This window comes from Protopterus annectens, chromosome 13.part0 (genome assembly GCF_019279795.1).
Source record: "Protopterus annectens isolate FY-2018-M chromosome 13.part0, PAN1.0, whole genome shotgun sequence".
NCBI classification, from domain to species: domain Eukaryota; kingdom Metazoa; phylum Chordata; order Ceratodontiformes; family Protopteridae; genus Protopterus; species Protopterus annectens.
The window spans coordinates 1092549052-1092563394 of record NC_056747.1 but is presented as its reverse complement, the minus strand read 5'-3'; the positions used below and the strand labels follow the sequence as shown (position 1 = coordinate 1092563394).

At 36.5% G+C, this 14343-nt stretch overlaps 1 protein-coding gene across 1 annotated transcript; it reads left to right on the top strand.

Annotated features, from left to right (window-relative positions):
* The first annotated feature begins 253 nt into the window (after nt 1–253).
* Nucleotides 254–2228, top strand: LOC122788127 (protein FAM110C-like). The gene has a single exon (XM_044055066.1). It carries the CDS (start codon nt 493–495, stop codon nt 1585–1587), a length of 1095 nt encoding a protein of 364 aa, XP_043911001.1. The 5' UTR covers nt 254–492; the 3' UTR covers nt 1588–2228.
* The last annotated feature ends 12115 nt before the right edge of the window (nt 2229–14343 follow it).

The window sequence follows — 14343 nt, the reverse complement described above, 5'->3', positions numbered from 1 at the left end:
AGAAACTGTGATTAGGGAGGGAAAACAACTACTGAGTGACCAGTCTAAATAAACAGTAACCAGAGCTTCTCCTTGCTAGAAGCTATGTGCTGTTGTCAGTCACTCCTCTTTGTCAATGAGCCAACTTAGAGCTGATGTCATGGAGGGCTGGCATACTCTGATATGATTGGATTTGGTTTATTATAGGGGTGGGGGTGGGGAGAGTCAGTGGGCAGGGCCTGCATTAGTAAGGAGATGAATGAATGTAGCATTTAGTTTTGTATAGAAGCACAGTGTGAAGACAACGTCGGGAAGGAATACAAGTTTTTAGTTTTACTTCCCCCCCCTTCTGTTTGCTTTGCCTGTATGACTATTGTATACTCTTGACAGAAGGAGCTTGAATATATTCAGATAAACTGCTGATGATTCAGATATGGCATTAGTCTGAAGAATACATTAGCCAGGTTGCTGCTTCCAGGGAAGAGTTGAACGTGTGCTGTACCTGAGAAGGATATGCCTACTGAACTAAGCCGTACACTCAGAATGCAAGCTGTTTCTGAACTAAGTGCCTCCTTACCACGTCTATTGAACAAGGGTCCAGGTTATCTCCGCAAGCAGATAGAAGGAGAAAATAAGGGCAGAATAAGTGCAGTGGAAAGGCTGGCAGCTGACAAAGCCAAATATGTGAAAAGTGAGCAAGTCATCCGGACAAAACAGGAGGTGGTAACACAGTGTTCAGCTTCAGAAAGCAGCAGTGAAAACTGTTCTGTAAATAGCAGGAAAAGTTACAATGAGTCCCAAGGAAAAAAGGATGCAGAAAACATAGACCTGAATAATTTAAAAAATGATGTCTGTACACCATCACGGAAAGGTTCCCCTATAGTAAAGCGCAATAGTTCCAAAAAGCAGACAAGACCAGATTCTCTGGTAATGTATCGTCAAAAGTGTGAGCTGGTAAAAGGGCAGAATAATGAGCCTACAAGAGTGGGTCTGGTGAAACGGCTGTTCCAAGGCACACATAAGGAGAAAACATCACCTTCTCTGGAAGTGTCTAAACTTGCAATAAAGGAACAGTCTGAACATGCTAACAACAGAGTAGAAACACAGGCAATTGCTGCTGATTTGCAGAAAACACCAGTCATCCACCATCATACTGAAAATACAAATATAACAAAGCAACATGTACAGGATTCTGTCTTGCCTCGGCAAGGACATGAAGGACCTGAAGCGACAGCAGGTGATAAGCGACGACCAGGGTTGCAACGGTCACTTTCGGACATTAGTTCCAGGTATTCTAAATCTTTCTCTGAGTTTGATAGTTTCTTTAAATACTGTGGTCTTGAGCCAGAGGTTATTGAAGATCTTGGGAAGGATAATTTTTCTGCCGTTACTGACAATGTTTCCTTTAGGATTCGTAGCATAAGCACTGCAACTTCAGACAGTGGGTTTTCAAGGCACAGCAGTGACAATGGGCTGCTAGAAGAAGAACTTCATGAGCAGGGCCCATCCACTACTTCTGTGATTGAACGTAATGCACGGATAATTAAGTGGTTATACAGCTGTAAAAAAGCCAAAGAAGCAGTGAAGGTATTTCAGGAGCTTACATAACTGTTCTGAACTGGTTTGTTTTCACAGCATACTTCCCATATGTCAAAACACATGTAACAGAAAAGGATGGAACATATAAAAGGAAGTTTAAATATACATATATATATATATATATATATATATATATATATATATATATATATATATACACACACATATTATCTACAATACGAGAACTCGAGAAATGTTTCACTGACATTGACTGTATTGCCTATGAACATGCCTTTAGCTGGCAGAGTAAAACAATATGGATTTTTAACTTGCTTGTAGAGCAGGCAAGAAATCAGTACTCTGAGCTTAAGGAAATTAAAGTCTGATGTGTCAGAAACTGTTTGATATCATACTTTCATAAGGTAATTATAAACAGATGATATTTTTAACATAAAAAATGTATAAAACAGAAGGTTATATAATTTTCATATTGTGCTATATACAGTTTTATACTCTAAAGTTATTTATTGCACTAGAAAATTAGTTTATTCATGATGTCCTGCAAAAAAATAAGTGTTCAAATGATACCAAAGGGAAAAAAACATAGTGCTGCCTTACAGGGCTATTCTATCACATATTTTGCTACTTTGCTAGCCTGTTTTAGTAGGAGTCATGGATCTTTAATATAAAATAAATGTTTCAGTATCTGATTAACACTTTTTTCTGCCCCTAATTTGTGCTTGACTTCATGCTCACAGTTTTAGAATTTAAAATGAATCTGATGACAACATTTGTTAAAAAATATGTGAACTTGTCTCTTAACAAGATACCAAACCTGAAATATGCTAAATGTAAGGATGTGATAATGCAAAATTGCTTGCTAGACATGAGATGGGAGTGATATATGTAATGTTCATAAGGTCAAACTGCATATGAAGTGGCCATCAACATGCATATGGCATACATTCAAGTGGACTGACTGTGGTGCCCCAGTATTAGCATAACTTACTGGTTTAGGGTTATAATTCCTTACATAGCTACAAAAGGTCCCAGGTTCAAGTCCTGCATCATATGACCATCTGTATCTCTAGGAGTCCCTGAAAAGGATTAAGGATATGAATTGTGTCATCTAATCTAAGGTTAGATTTTTTTCAGCCTTCATTAGCTTACAGTGTGGTCTTGAACAAGTCTTTTAACCAATCAGTGTTTTATGTCAATTGACAAATTGAACTGGAACCCTCAGTGGTTTCTTTGCCCATGTTTCTAACAACTACATATGAACCTGTTGTCAGTAGTGTTGAGTGCAATGTGGATATTTAAGAAATACACAAGAACAAGTAGTTTTGGTAAAAAAAACAAAAACACTGTACATTTGATATGTTGAAGTTGCAAAACAGAATAGCCCAAGTACTGTAGTGTAAACAATACAGCTGACACAAAAGTTGCATGCAGACAGGCTGCTTGCTATACCTTTGCAAATTTGGGCCACATTTTTCCTGTGTGTGTGTGTGTGTGTGTGTGTGTGTGTGTGTGTGTGTGTGTGTGTGTGTACGTGTGTGTGTGTTGCCTGCAAGCGACTTGATGAGTGAGTAACTTGGTGGAAAAGTATAAAGAAGCCTTTTTCCAAGTTATAACCACTGTGATCTTAACCAGTGGTTAAACAGCAACAAAAAGCTAAAGGACTTTTGCTTTATCTCCATAAATAACAGGAAGAGCTAATAATTTCTAGAGTCAGTTAGGAGAGTATTTGAATTGTGTATGCAAGCTTTTCTTTTTAACAGTAAAACACGTTCAGGCATGACCATTGAGCCTTTGGGCTTAGGAAGGAAAAGAGTTAGCAGATGAGAAGGTAGCTATGTTCTCTGTTTCAGGAAAGTATGTCAGGAGAAATACACTACTGCGTGTGGAAGACAATAAATTCATGTGACTTTGGAAACAAAGCTGTTGTTAAAGTAATGCAGAAAACAATGCAAAGAGCAAGTAAAACAAATATTTAGCATGCAGGTATAAAGATTGCCTAGAAGATACAAACTGCGTCACTTATTTTGGGTCAATGAATTTTCTGTTTGAATATTTAGCTTTCCACAGTTGCTGTTTATGTTTCTTCCTTACTTGTACTTTTTCTGCTGACTGTCAGCTCACAGGTAAGCCACAAGTGATATGAAACAGCAGCTGCACAGAGCAATGATGTGATGGTGCCTGGCAACAGGAGGACAGTTTGGTATGCTATGCACTAACATGTTGGAGAGCTTTCTGGGAACTGTGGGTAATCAGAAGGTGAGAACATGAGACCCTGATACTGCTACTTTTCTAATCCCTCCATTTTAATCACTTGGAAGTTAGTGGAAATGTTGGAATTGAATTTTGCCAATCAAAGCAGTTGTTTGGCTGTCATACAGTAAAGATGTATTGCTTTGTTTGGCCTATGACCAAAGAGCTGAATGCAACAAATTGTATGATATGCAGTGCAGGGGATTAAGGCTAGGCGCTGTTAAATAGCTGCTTCCCGTAGTCCAGGGTTTGATTCTCTATCTCCACTGTGCAACTCTCAGTAAATCACATTACCAGACAGTGTTCCTCCTGTTTTACCCTTAAAAATAAGACACTTGTGTCCTGTGTATTTACCTGCTTAGCAAATTCTTGTTCTTCTTCTTTCGGCTTTTCCCGGTTAGCGGTCGCCACAGCAGAACTCTGGTCCACTAATGATTGGCAATAGATTTTTTTTTTTACGGATGCGAAGGTGCCAGCTCGATGCTCAACCTTCAATGAAGACACGCCCATTCTATGCATGTCTTTCAAATGCCACTTGACCACGTGGAGGACATGCAGACTCCACACAGAAGGCACTGCAGATGAGAATCGAATGGGAGAACCTCTTGCTGTGAGGCAGCAATGCTACTGCTGCGCCACCGTGGCTTAGCAAAAAAAAAAAAAAAAACACAAATGATACAATAACCACTAAGCCTATATGTGCAAGTACATTTATTTTATTTCTTGGACAAGAGAATGATTATTAAGAGAAAGCCTATTCAAAAAAAGGCAGCAAACAGAGCCAATACTTTGGCTCAGGTGTATGAGTTCAGTAAATAAATGTTTCAGAAGCAAATCTGACCAGACACTTGTACAAGTCATTGCTCTTTCTAAGGCAGCTACACGTTTGTTAACAAATACTAGGTTTGTATACTTCCTGTAGTTTTCTTTGCTACTTTAGGTTTACAGCTTAGCAGACTGTCCTCGGAGGGCTCTGTTGGAAATGCTTACCATGTGGAACAGCATACTGTAACTATATAGCAGGTGTTCAACTGGCATATGGAGTTGGGGGTGAACTTCAATAATATTAAGTGTAGAAAAGAGTTACAGAAGATTGTATCTAAAAAATAACCACTCAGATGAGAAAGAACTAACTTCCTGATAATTTCTGTATACTTCTTCTATTTTTTTTAAATAAATGACTGCAACCCTAAGACAAAATGCTGATGTTATTGTATTGTGAATTCCAAGAACTAATTTGAATTTGTATCCAGTGGAATTTTTTTTTGCAATCAAACAAACAAATAAATAAATAAACATAAGATAAGCACCTTTGTTCTACTCTAAGAAGTCCAGAGTAGATTGAAAGTGCTTAACTGTTGTGATTTATTTATTTATTTAGCTGTTTGCAATTAATTTTCATTTGATACAAGTTCGAATTGGTTCTTGGAAGGAACCACACCAAGGTTTTTTTGGATTATTTCTTTGATTACGCTGTGAAGCAATTTTTTTTACTAGCTGTTAGTGTATTACCCATTGATATGTACCCTGTAGAGCTGTGTGAATATAGCATCACATAACATACAGTGGATTGCACAGATATCCGAAGTGAATGTAAACAAAACATGCTGTGATGGTGAGGATTTTACAATAACATTTTCAGCATAACCATAGTTTATATATTTAAACACTAATAATGAAATATTTCTGTCTAAAACCATAAAGTCCTTGGTCTTGTAACTACAGCTCAGAAGAAACTATTATGCACAGTTTAAAGGGAGTCTCACATCATTAAGTGACAGCATCTGTCTAACAATATTTCACTGTCAGTTTTTTTTGTCCCTTAAAATGTATTTTGCTATTATAAAAAGGAATCAGTGCAGTGTATTGTTTAATTTACTTGGATGTGAAGCTTCATATTTAGGATTCAGTCCAATCAGCTATCTGTTACAGTACAAAGAGCACTAAGCATGCCTTCTGTCCCCCCGTAAAAGGAGTAGGTCTGCCTTGTCCCAAGATGTAGTTTCTAGACATGCTAGTCCTGTCCAAGTACATGCTGGTCCATGGCATCAGAACATCTAGTCAGTTTAAGACATTTGAAAACTTTATGCGTTTATTTCATGTAAGTCAGCTACATCTTATGGAATATCAACAAGGCGTTTTAAGTTTCTATACACAGGCTACTTTATGTGTATTCCTTTCCTTAACAGATCAGATCATATGGCATGAGCTATTAGTGCAGCAAACGTCATGTGTAATGCAAATGACAGCTTGTCTGTAATTTTAGGAAGCTTGAATTTGTTCTTAAGATGAATAATTATAACTCTTAGCCCTTTTCACCAAACTATGTGACACAGAATATGGCAAATAGGAAAAATGTGTCACACATGATTCATCTTTGACAATGGGAGCACAAAACACAGTGAAATTAAGTACCGTCTGCATATTACAAATTATTATAAATTATTATGAACGTATTATTCTACATTTTATTCTGAAGTGAAGAAAATTGTTATACTCCAGTTGTCCAGAGTATGTTTAAAAATCAAAATGAGGGGAACACTTGGATGCATGACAGTTGAGAGCTTTGTTAATGATTAATTACATTTTAAATTAATAGAGTTTGGTCCCACAGAGGTTATTTGACATTTACATTGTACTTTTAGTACATTCCAGTGTTTCACGATAGATCTCTGGTTACAAAGAAGAACAATACATCCGCAGCTGGTAAGAAAGAAACAACATAGAGATCCATGTTACAGCATGCAACATGCGATAGACAGCTTTTTGTGTTAATATATTTTGTGCAAGGTGGTTCACTTCTTGGTATAGACAACGTTTTGTTTCAGTATGTTTTTGTAGAGTGGTTGATGTTTTATTATTCAGTTATAATAACTCCAAAAGGCATTTCCATTAGTTGAGAAAATGCAAGTGTTACTAACAAACCTCACACAACACATTTTACCACTCATTAAAAAAATTATAACGCCCTCATATATTTAATTGTTTGACTTTTGAAATTATTCTGGCATATTCAAAGTCTGATATATGTTTAATTTAGGTAACTGAAGTCTAAAAAGTATAAAATGTGACTGAAAAGATGATGTACATGGGAACAAATTGCACTGCAGGCAATGCTATGATGTGAAAAAAAAAACATGGAACATACATGTACATGCACTTTCGAGTAACCATGTTTACAAACAGTGAAAGTAAGTTGCCTACACTGTTTTATGTTGTACCTCATTAGAAGACTCTGATAAGAAGAACTGTTGCATGCCAGATTTGTGTTAATGCAATCACAAATTTACTGCTTACAAAACCTTTTATACTTTCTAGTGCAAGCAAATCATTGGTTTGGTGAAAACGTCAGTGCAATTTTAAAAGGCTGTCAGTAAATAATTTTTGCAGCATGGGCTGTTGATGTAAGGTGACTAGATTTGTACAGATGTGCCACATAAAGAAATCCTAACCATATTCTTGTCAAAATGTTCTGCACATAAAACTATCTGGAGTGTTAAGTATGACATTACAGTTCATGCAATGTGCTTTTAATGCTCTGAATGGGCAAAGCTCTACTGAATAAGTGTAGAATGTAACGCATCAACAAGACTGCAGGTGTGAATTAGAACTGACGTTCTGGAAAATTCTCTTACATATCTTCCTAATATTTTCAAATACAGGCATAAACATCGGTAACAGTGAAAGTGGGCATTAGTCAGCATTGTGAAAAATAGATTGTATCTTCTATTTTAATGTGTTATATGGAAAACGATGTGTTGTCAAATTAATTTTGAGGATTTAATGAATAATTCCTTTATTATCATTTAACAAACCTCAAAATAAAATAAGGATATGCTTCCAAGAGTACTTGCAAGTGTTTCTTCAGGACGTAATGTTGAACTGCAATTCCTAGTATTGCAACTAATACAGTTGACAAAGATTTCATAAAGGTTTTCTGTAATATCATCAGAGTTGTTTGAGCTAAACAGCCTTTTAAACATGGGAAAATGTATAAACTTCAAACATGAATGACTAAAATGTTTACTTTCCTTCAAAACATTAAATACCAACTAATTGTTAAAATGGCATCTTATCATACCAATATCAGACAGTCATTTATGTTGCTTTTATGCAAGTCATTCATCTATAGAATATATAAAGTTTTGAAAAGCATATATTTTGGGGGGAAATCTTTTGTCACTGTATACCAAGTGTTAATTGCTCTAACTGTAGAATGAATATAATATTACAAAGTTTATTCAGATTTGGTGTTGGAGAAGCAATGGAAATTCAGTTAACCTTATGAGATGGAACAGCACCTTGACTCACTAGCAACGCAGTACTCCAAAGATCAGTGGATAATAACCACATCTACGTAAAGCTGTCAGTGTCAAGCTTCCCAACAGTCTAGCGGAGTACCTACCTACTACAGGTTCTGGTTGTGTAGTTATATCTTCTACCATATCTGGATGACTGTGCATACTTACTACAAGTTCTGCTTATGTACCCTTCTTCCTGCCAGACTTGATTGACTATACATACTACCGATTTTGCTTCAGATACCATCTCTTTTGCTATCTCCTGCTGAGTCAATGTCTGCATTGCTGTTTCCAAACAAATGTCTATGCATTTCCTTTCCATCTTATGCTGTCTGACCATCCTTGCCAAGTTGAAAGGCCATCCCCGTTACTACTTTCATTTCAGAACGTGCTCCACCTCCATGTTCTCAATGAATGTGTACACATGAAGATACTTTCAGTTTAGTCCAACTTTGCAAGCTGCTCTCATTTAATGACCAGCTCTTCTTCCTGTTCCTATACAGCAGTTACTTTTGGGATCTGCTCCCAATACGTGTCAACCATTGTTACCTGTTCTTGTTTAGAACTGAACCAATTGTTTGTTCCCATTTAATATTTACACCTCCTATTTGTTTCTATTTACTGTCCACCTCTTACTACCTGCTCTTAATTAACATTCACCCCTGATGTTTGTAGGTTTATTTCCACGTTTTGTTCACTCCGTCTGTCTGCTCCCATTTAGTATTAGTCCCTACTTTTCATTTTGTATTCTGACTTACTTCCATTTAGTATTCATCTCTACTGTTTCTACTTGCCGATTGTTCCCAGTTAGTATTCACCCCTGTTGTTTTCAGTTCATGTCCACTCCTATTGTATTTTCCTATTTAGTATGCACCCCCCTACTATTTCCATTCTGTGTGCAGTCGTACTATTTGTTTTCAGATAGTATTCACTCCTACTGTTTCCATTCTGTGTGCAGTCGTACTATTTGTTTTCAGATAGTATTCACTCCTACTATTTCCATTCTGTGTGCAGTCGTACTATTTGTTTTCAGATAGTATTCACTCCTACTATTTCCATTCTGTGTGCAGTCGTACTATTTGTTTTCAGATAGTATTCACTCCTACTATTTCCATTCTGTGTGCAGTCGTACTATTTGTTTTCAGATAGTATTCACTCCAACTATTTCCATTTTGTGCGTACTGCGCATTCATTTGTTTTCAGATAGTATTCACTCCTACTATTTCCATTCTGTGTGCAGTCGTACTATTTGTTTTCAGATAGTATTCACTCCTACTATTTCCATTTTGTGTGCAGTCGTACTATTTGTTTTCAGATAGTATTCACTCCTACTATTTCCATTCTGTGTGCAGTCGTACTATTTGTTTTCAGATAGTATTCACTCCTACTGTTTCTATTCTGTGTGCAGTCGTACTATTTGTTTTCAGATAGTATTCACTCCTACTATTTCCATTCTGTGTGCAGTCTATTTGTTTCAGATAGTATTCACTACTATTTCCATTCTGTGTGCAGTCGCATCATTTGTTTTCAGATAGTATTCACTCCTACTATTTCCATTCTGTGTGCAGTCGTACTATTTGTTTTCAGATAGTATTCACTATTTCCATTTTGTGCAGTCGCACTATTTGTTTTCAGATAGTATTCACTCCTACTATTTCCATTTTGTGTGCAGTCGTACTATTTGTTTTCAGATAGTATTCACTCCTACTATTTCCATTTTGTGTGCAGTCGTACTATTTGTTTTCAGATAGTATTCACTCCTACTATTTCCATTCTGTGTGCAGTCTATTTGTTTTCAGATAGTATTCACTCCTACTATTTCCATTTTGTGTGCAGTCGTACTATTTGTTTTCAGATAGTATTCACTCCTACTATTTCCATTCTGTGTGCAGTCGTACTATTTGTTTTCAGATAGTATTCACTCCTACTATTTCCATTCTGTGTGCAGTCGTACTATTTGTTTTCAGATAGTATTCACTCCTACTATTTCCATTTTGTGTGCAGTCGTACTATTTGTTTTCAGATAGTATTCACTCCTACTATTTCCATTCTGTGTGCAGTCGTACTATTTGTTTTCAGATAGTATTCACTCCTACTATTTCCATTTTGTGTGCAGTCGTACTATTTGTTTTCAGATAGTATTCACTCCTACTATTTCCATTCTGTGTGCAGTCGTACTATTTGTTTTCAGATAGTATTCACTCCAACTATTTCCATTTTGTGTCTGCTTCTACTGTCTTTTCCCTTTGAGTATGCACCCCCTACTGTCTCCATTCTGTGCTCATTCCTACTGTTTGTGTCCAGTTAGTATTCACCCCATAGTTTCCATTTGATTGCCGGTCTTACTGTCTTTTCTCATTTACTGTGCAATTTCTACTGTATCCATTTGGTGTCCATAGGGGAATACTAGGCTAAGTGCCCTGAAAGGCCATTTAAGGCTAGCCATGTTATCGCATTAGGATGTACAAATTACCCTTACCATGTTTTTTTTATTCTTATATCCGCATTTGTGAATATATGTTTTTGGGGTCATACCACTGAGTTTTGAAAGGGGACCTTGCTATGGAATTTATGAGCTGCCTCTATCTATTAGTAGCACAGGGGGCAGTCCTAGGATAAATTTCCTCATTCACATTTGTTGATCTAAGTTGCATTTGATTAGGGAGATTGGTGAGCTTTGTTTTACATGGATGGGGAGACTGTTCCTCAGCAGCAGTATCCTTGGGGATAAATACTTGTCCTGCCAAATCATTCTGTTCATGTTGCAGAAGAAGATGAAGTCTCTGGATCAGGTATTTCTGATAGCATTTGACTTGCAGATGTTCAGTAAATCTATTAGTATTGGGTCAGAGGATGACTTATAGGTTAGGCACAGATCATCTCTTAATTTTTTTTTTAATTTCTCCAAGTCTTTTGGGTTTCTAACTGGAATGGACCCCATTCCTAAGTCAAAGTATGATTAAAGTTCATGAAATTAGTATCGTTTCAATGTTTGATATCAGCCAGAAGTACTCTTTGCAGCACCTGCAATGTGCCCAGTAATGACTCCTTCTGCAATTCATACAGGGTTACATGTATTGGTAACATGTTTAAATATGATTGCAGATTCTTTTTTTATAAGACCTGTTGTTCCTACTACTATTGGAACTGTCTGGGTATCTTTCTTCCACATTGCTCTCATTTCTGCCTGCAAATCCTGATATTTTATGACTTTGTGTCTCTCTGTACGCAAGACACTGTAGTCACTTGGTGAGCAATTTCAATGATCAAGGCTACTTTTGCTTTCTTTTCATGGACCACTATATCCAGTTTTCTGGCATCTATCTTTTGAACTGTTGGTAATGGATGATCCCATGTGATGTACACTTCATCATTTTCTATGATGCTTTGTGGCTCATGTTACCAGTGTTTTCGAGCCACTTCAGTACCATAATGTTTGCACAATCCCCAGTGCAACAGTCTTGCCACATTATTATGCCTTTCAGTATACAGTCCTCCTGTCATTAGTATGTCACAACTAGCAACAAGGTGTGCAACTGTTTACAATTCAGTTTTACAAAACCTACATCTGTCTGTTTCTCCCACATGTTCAATGGACTTTGTAAACCAGCATGTACATAGTCCACTATCTTGGGCTGCCAATGTTAACCTTTCATCTCTTTGTTTGAATTCTCCTCTCCTTAACCATTCCTGCGTTCATTCCTGATCAACATGAGGTTCTTCCAGAAGTTTTCTATACTTGCAACTATATTTTTGCATGTTCCACATTTCTTGTCTTCTCATCTGATCCTTCACCTTATTTTCTTTCTTTCTTTTGTTTTTTTTTGTTTTTTGGCACATTCATTTGCTGCCTGATTTTTATCTACTTCTGGTTTGATTTCCATTCCCACTTGATGGTGATATGCTTCTGATAGATTAAGCAGAGAAGTCATCTTAGATTTATTCTCCTTATGCTTCAAAAATTTCACTACGTTTGGATCTTACGAGGTCAGCAGATATGGATGGAAGCCCACAATTGCACATTTATACATGTAAACAATTTCAAGGAGGCCCATACCTCCTTTGGAATGGGGAATATATAATCTTGGTATACACTGATATTTATAAATCATTTGGTGATCATGAAGCATCCTTCTTGTTTTCCTGTCTAATCTATCCAACACTTTCTGGGTCAGTCACTCACTCCAAAACTGTAAGTTAGGACAAGAAGAGCAAACTGGTTTATAGCTTGGACTTTGTTCCTAGATGTCAACACTGTTTTCAAGATTAATTTAAGTCTTCTAAAGTATTACTTATTAAGTTTTATTCGCATTTGTTCATGTTTTATTGTTGGTCCTTCACCATTTCCCCAAATATTTATACACTCCCTCTTGCTCAAGTTCTTTTATATCACATTATTGTTCCAAACAGATGTTTTCTTGGTGTTGCAGTTTTGCTGCTTTAAAGGTTGCTTTTGTACATTTAAGCAAAGTAAAATAAAGTCCTGGAATATCCCCCTTTGAATTTTTATCCCTGGAATAATAATTTGTCCTTTATCATGGCTTAATTGCATAGTGGTCTGCCATCATTTCATGGTCACTGTAATGTAGTCAATCAGTGTAGGGTGTATCTTATGCATTTTTAAGCACTCTATTATCCATAAATGTGGGATACTATGAAATGCTTTTTAATAGTCAGTCCATGCCATACTTAGATTCTTCCCCTTTTTACAGTTCTCCACTATGCATTTAGCAACAAATGATCTTTGTTCCATATGACTTTCTTTTATTGCCCTTTTGTTCTACTGCCATAATTGAGTTTTCTTCTTATTGACTATAAACTCTGTCGGCATCACTTCCAGTGTATAGTTTATAATGTTGTCGGAAGGCAAGTTATTGGTCTATATTTTTTAGGGTAGCTTGCAGGTTGACTATAGCATTGTTTTTCTTGTTGTTAGCCAGGTTTGTGTCTGTTCAGGGTGCACATACAAATAATTCTTACTCATAGCTAAAGCTTCATTCAAAGATGTTAATACTTTTAACCAGAAGTTAGGTACTGCATCTGGGCCAGGGGTTTTCCAATTAGAGGCTTTTCCTAACTTTTTGTTTCAATCTCTCTGGCTGTTACTTCATCCCATTTCCTATCCTGTACCTTTAAACATCTTATTCTTTCTTTTACCTTTTCTGTCCATTTAGCATCTTTGTTATATTCCACAGGATCTTCATAAATACTTCTCCAAAATGTATCTCTTTCTTCTTTTTTTGGTGGTATTTCAATTCCTTTTACCTTGTTTCCCATCTCTCTATAAAACATCTTTGGGACATCAATAAATTGCTTATTTTGTACTTTTTCTTTATATTTATCTGTCTATCTTCTAAGTTTTTTCACCTGTGCTGAGATTTTTAGCTTGTTATTTGTGATAGTGCATGATAGGTCCTGGTCTGTTCTAATACTGCACATTGCTTTTATTACGTCTATCTTTCTTAGTATTTTTATTAATCTGTTCCCTCTTCTTTATTCTACTAACAGTGACATTTGTCTTAATTGCTTTATAGTTTTCTCTATTCAATACTTCTATGATGGTTTTCAATTTTTTCCCCTTCCTTTCCCTCACTTCCCTGTGTTCTCACATTTAGACCTTCAGTTATTAATTTAGCTGCACAGTGATATATCCTGTTAACTTCTATTATAATCGTATAATCTCTGTGGACAGTCCTAATTACTGTGTTCATTTGTTTTATCAAACTTCTGACTTTTTGGGTTTTATTGACCTTCTGCAGTCTATTTCTTTCATTTATCTTAATATGTCTATTTATCTGTATTAAATCAAGCAACTCTTCTCTTAGCTTGTTTTCTTCTAAACTGAGGGCACATTTTTTATTTTCCATTTCCTGCGTGCATTCTACCGAAAGTTCTACAGCATCCTCCTGTGGCACATTCTCTTCAGTTTCACCCTGTGCCATCCGTTGCTCTGTCATATAGGAACTCACTGGCCTATCACTCCTCAACCTTGACTGAGTCAGAGTTTCCAGAGTTTCCTGTTCCTTCCCTTGCTGTTCAGCTTCAAGTGAATGATTATACTGGTTTCCCATGGAAGGCTCCAAAATATCTTCATATGGCACCTGACCAATTGCTTCTCATTCCACTGGTTTTCCCTTAATTTGGATATCCATTGCTCTATCCTGTTGTGCTTTCTGAATTAGATTTTCTACACTGAATCCTTCACTTTGCAGGTACTCCATAACCTCAGTTTCTATTTTTTTAACTCCCCATT

Excerpts from the sequence above, each read along its gene's own strand:
- LOC122788127 (XM_044055066.1), top strand. The coding sequence starts at position 493 with ATGCCTACTGAACTAAGCCGTACACTCAGAATGCAAGCTGTTTCTGAA.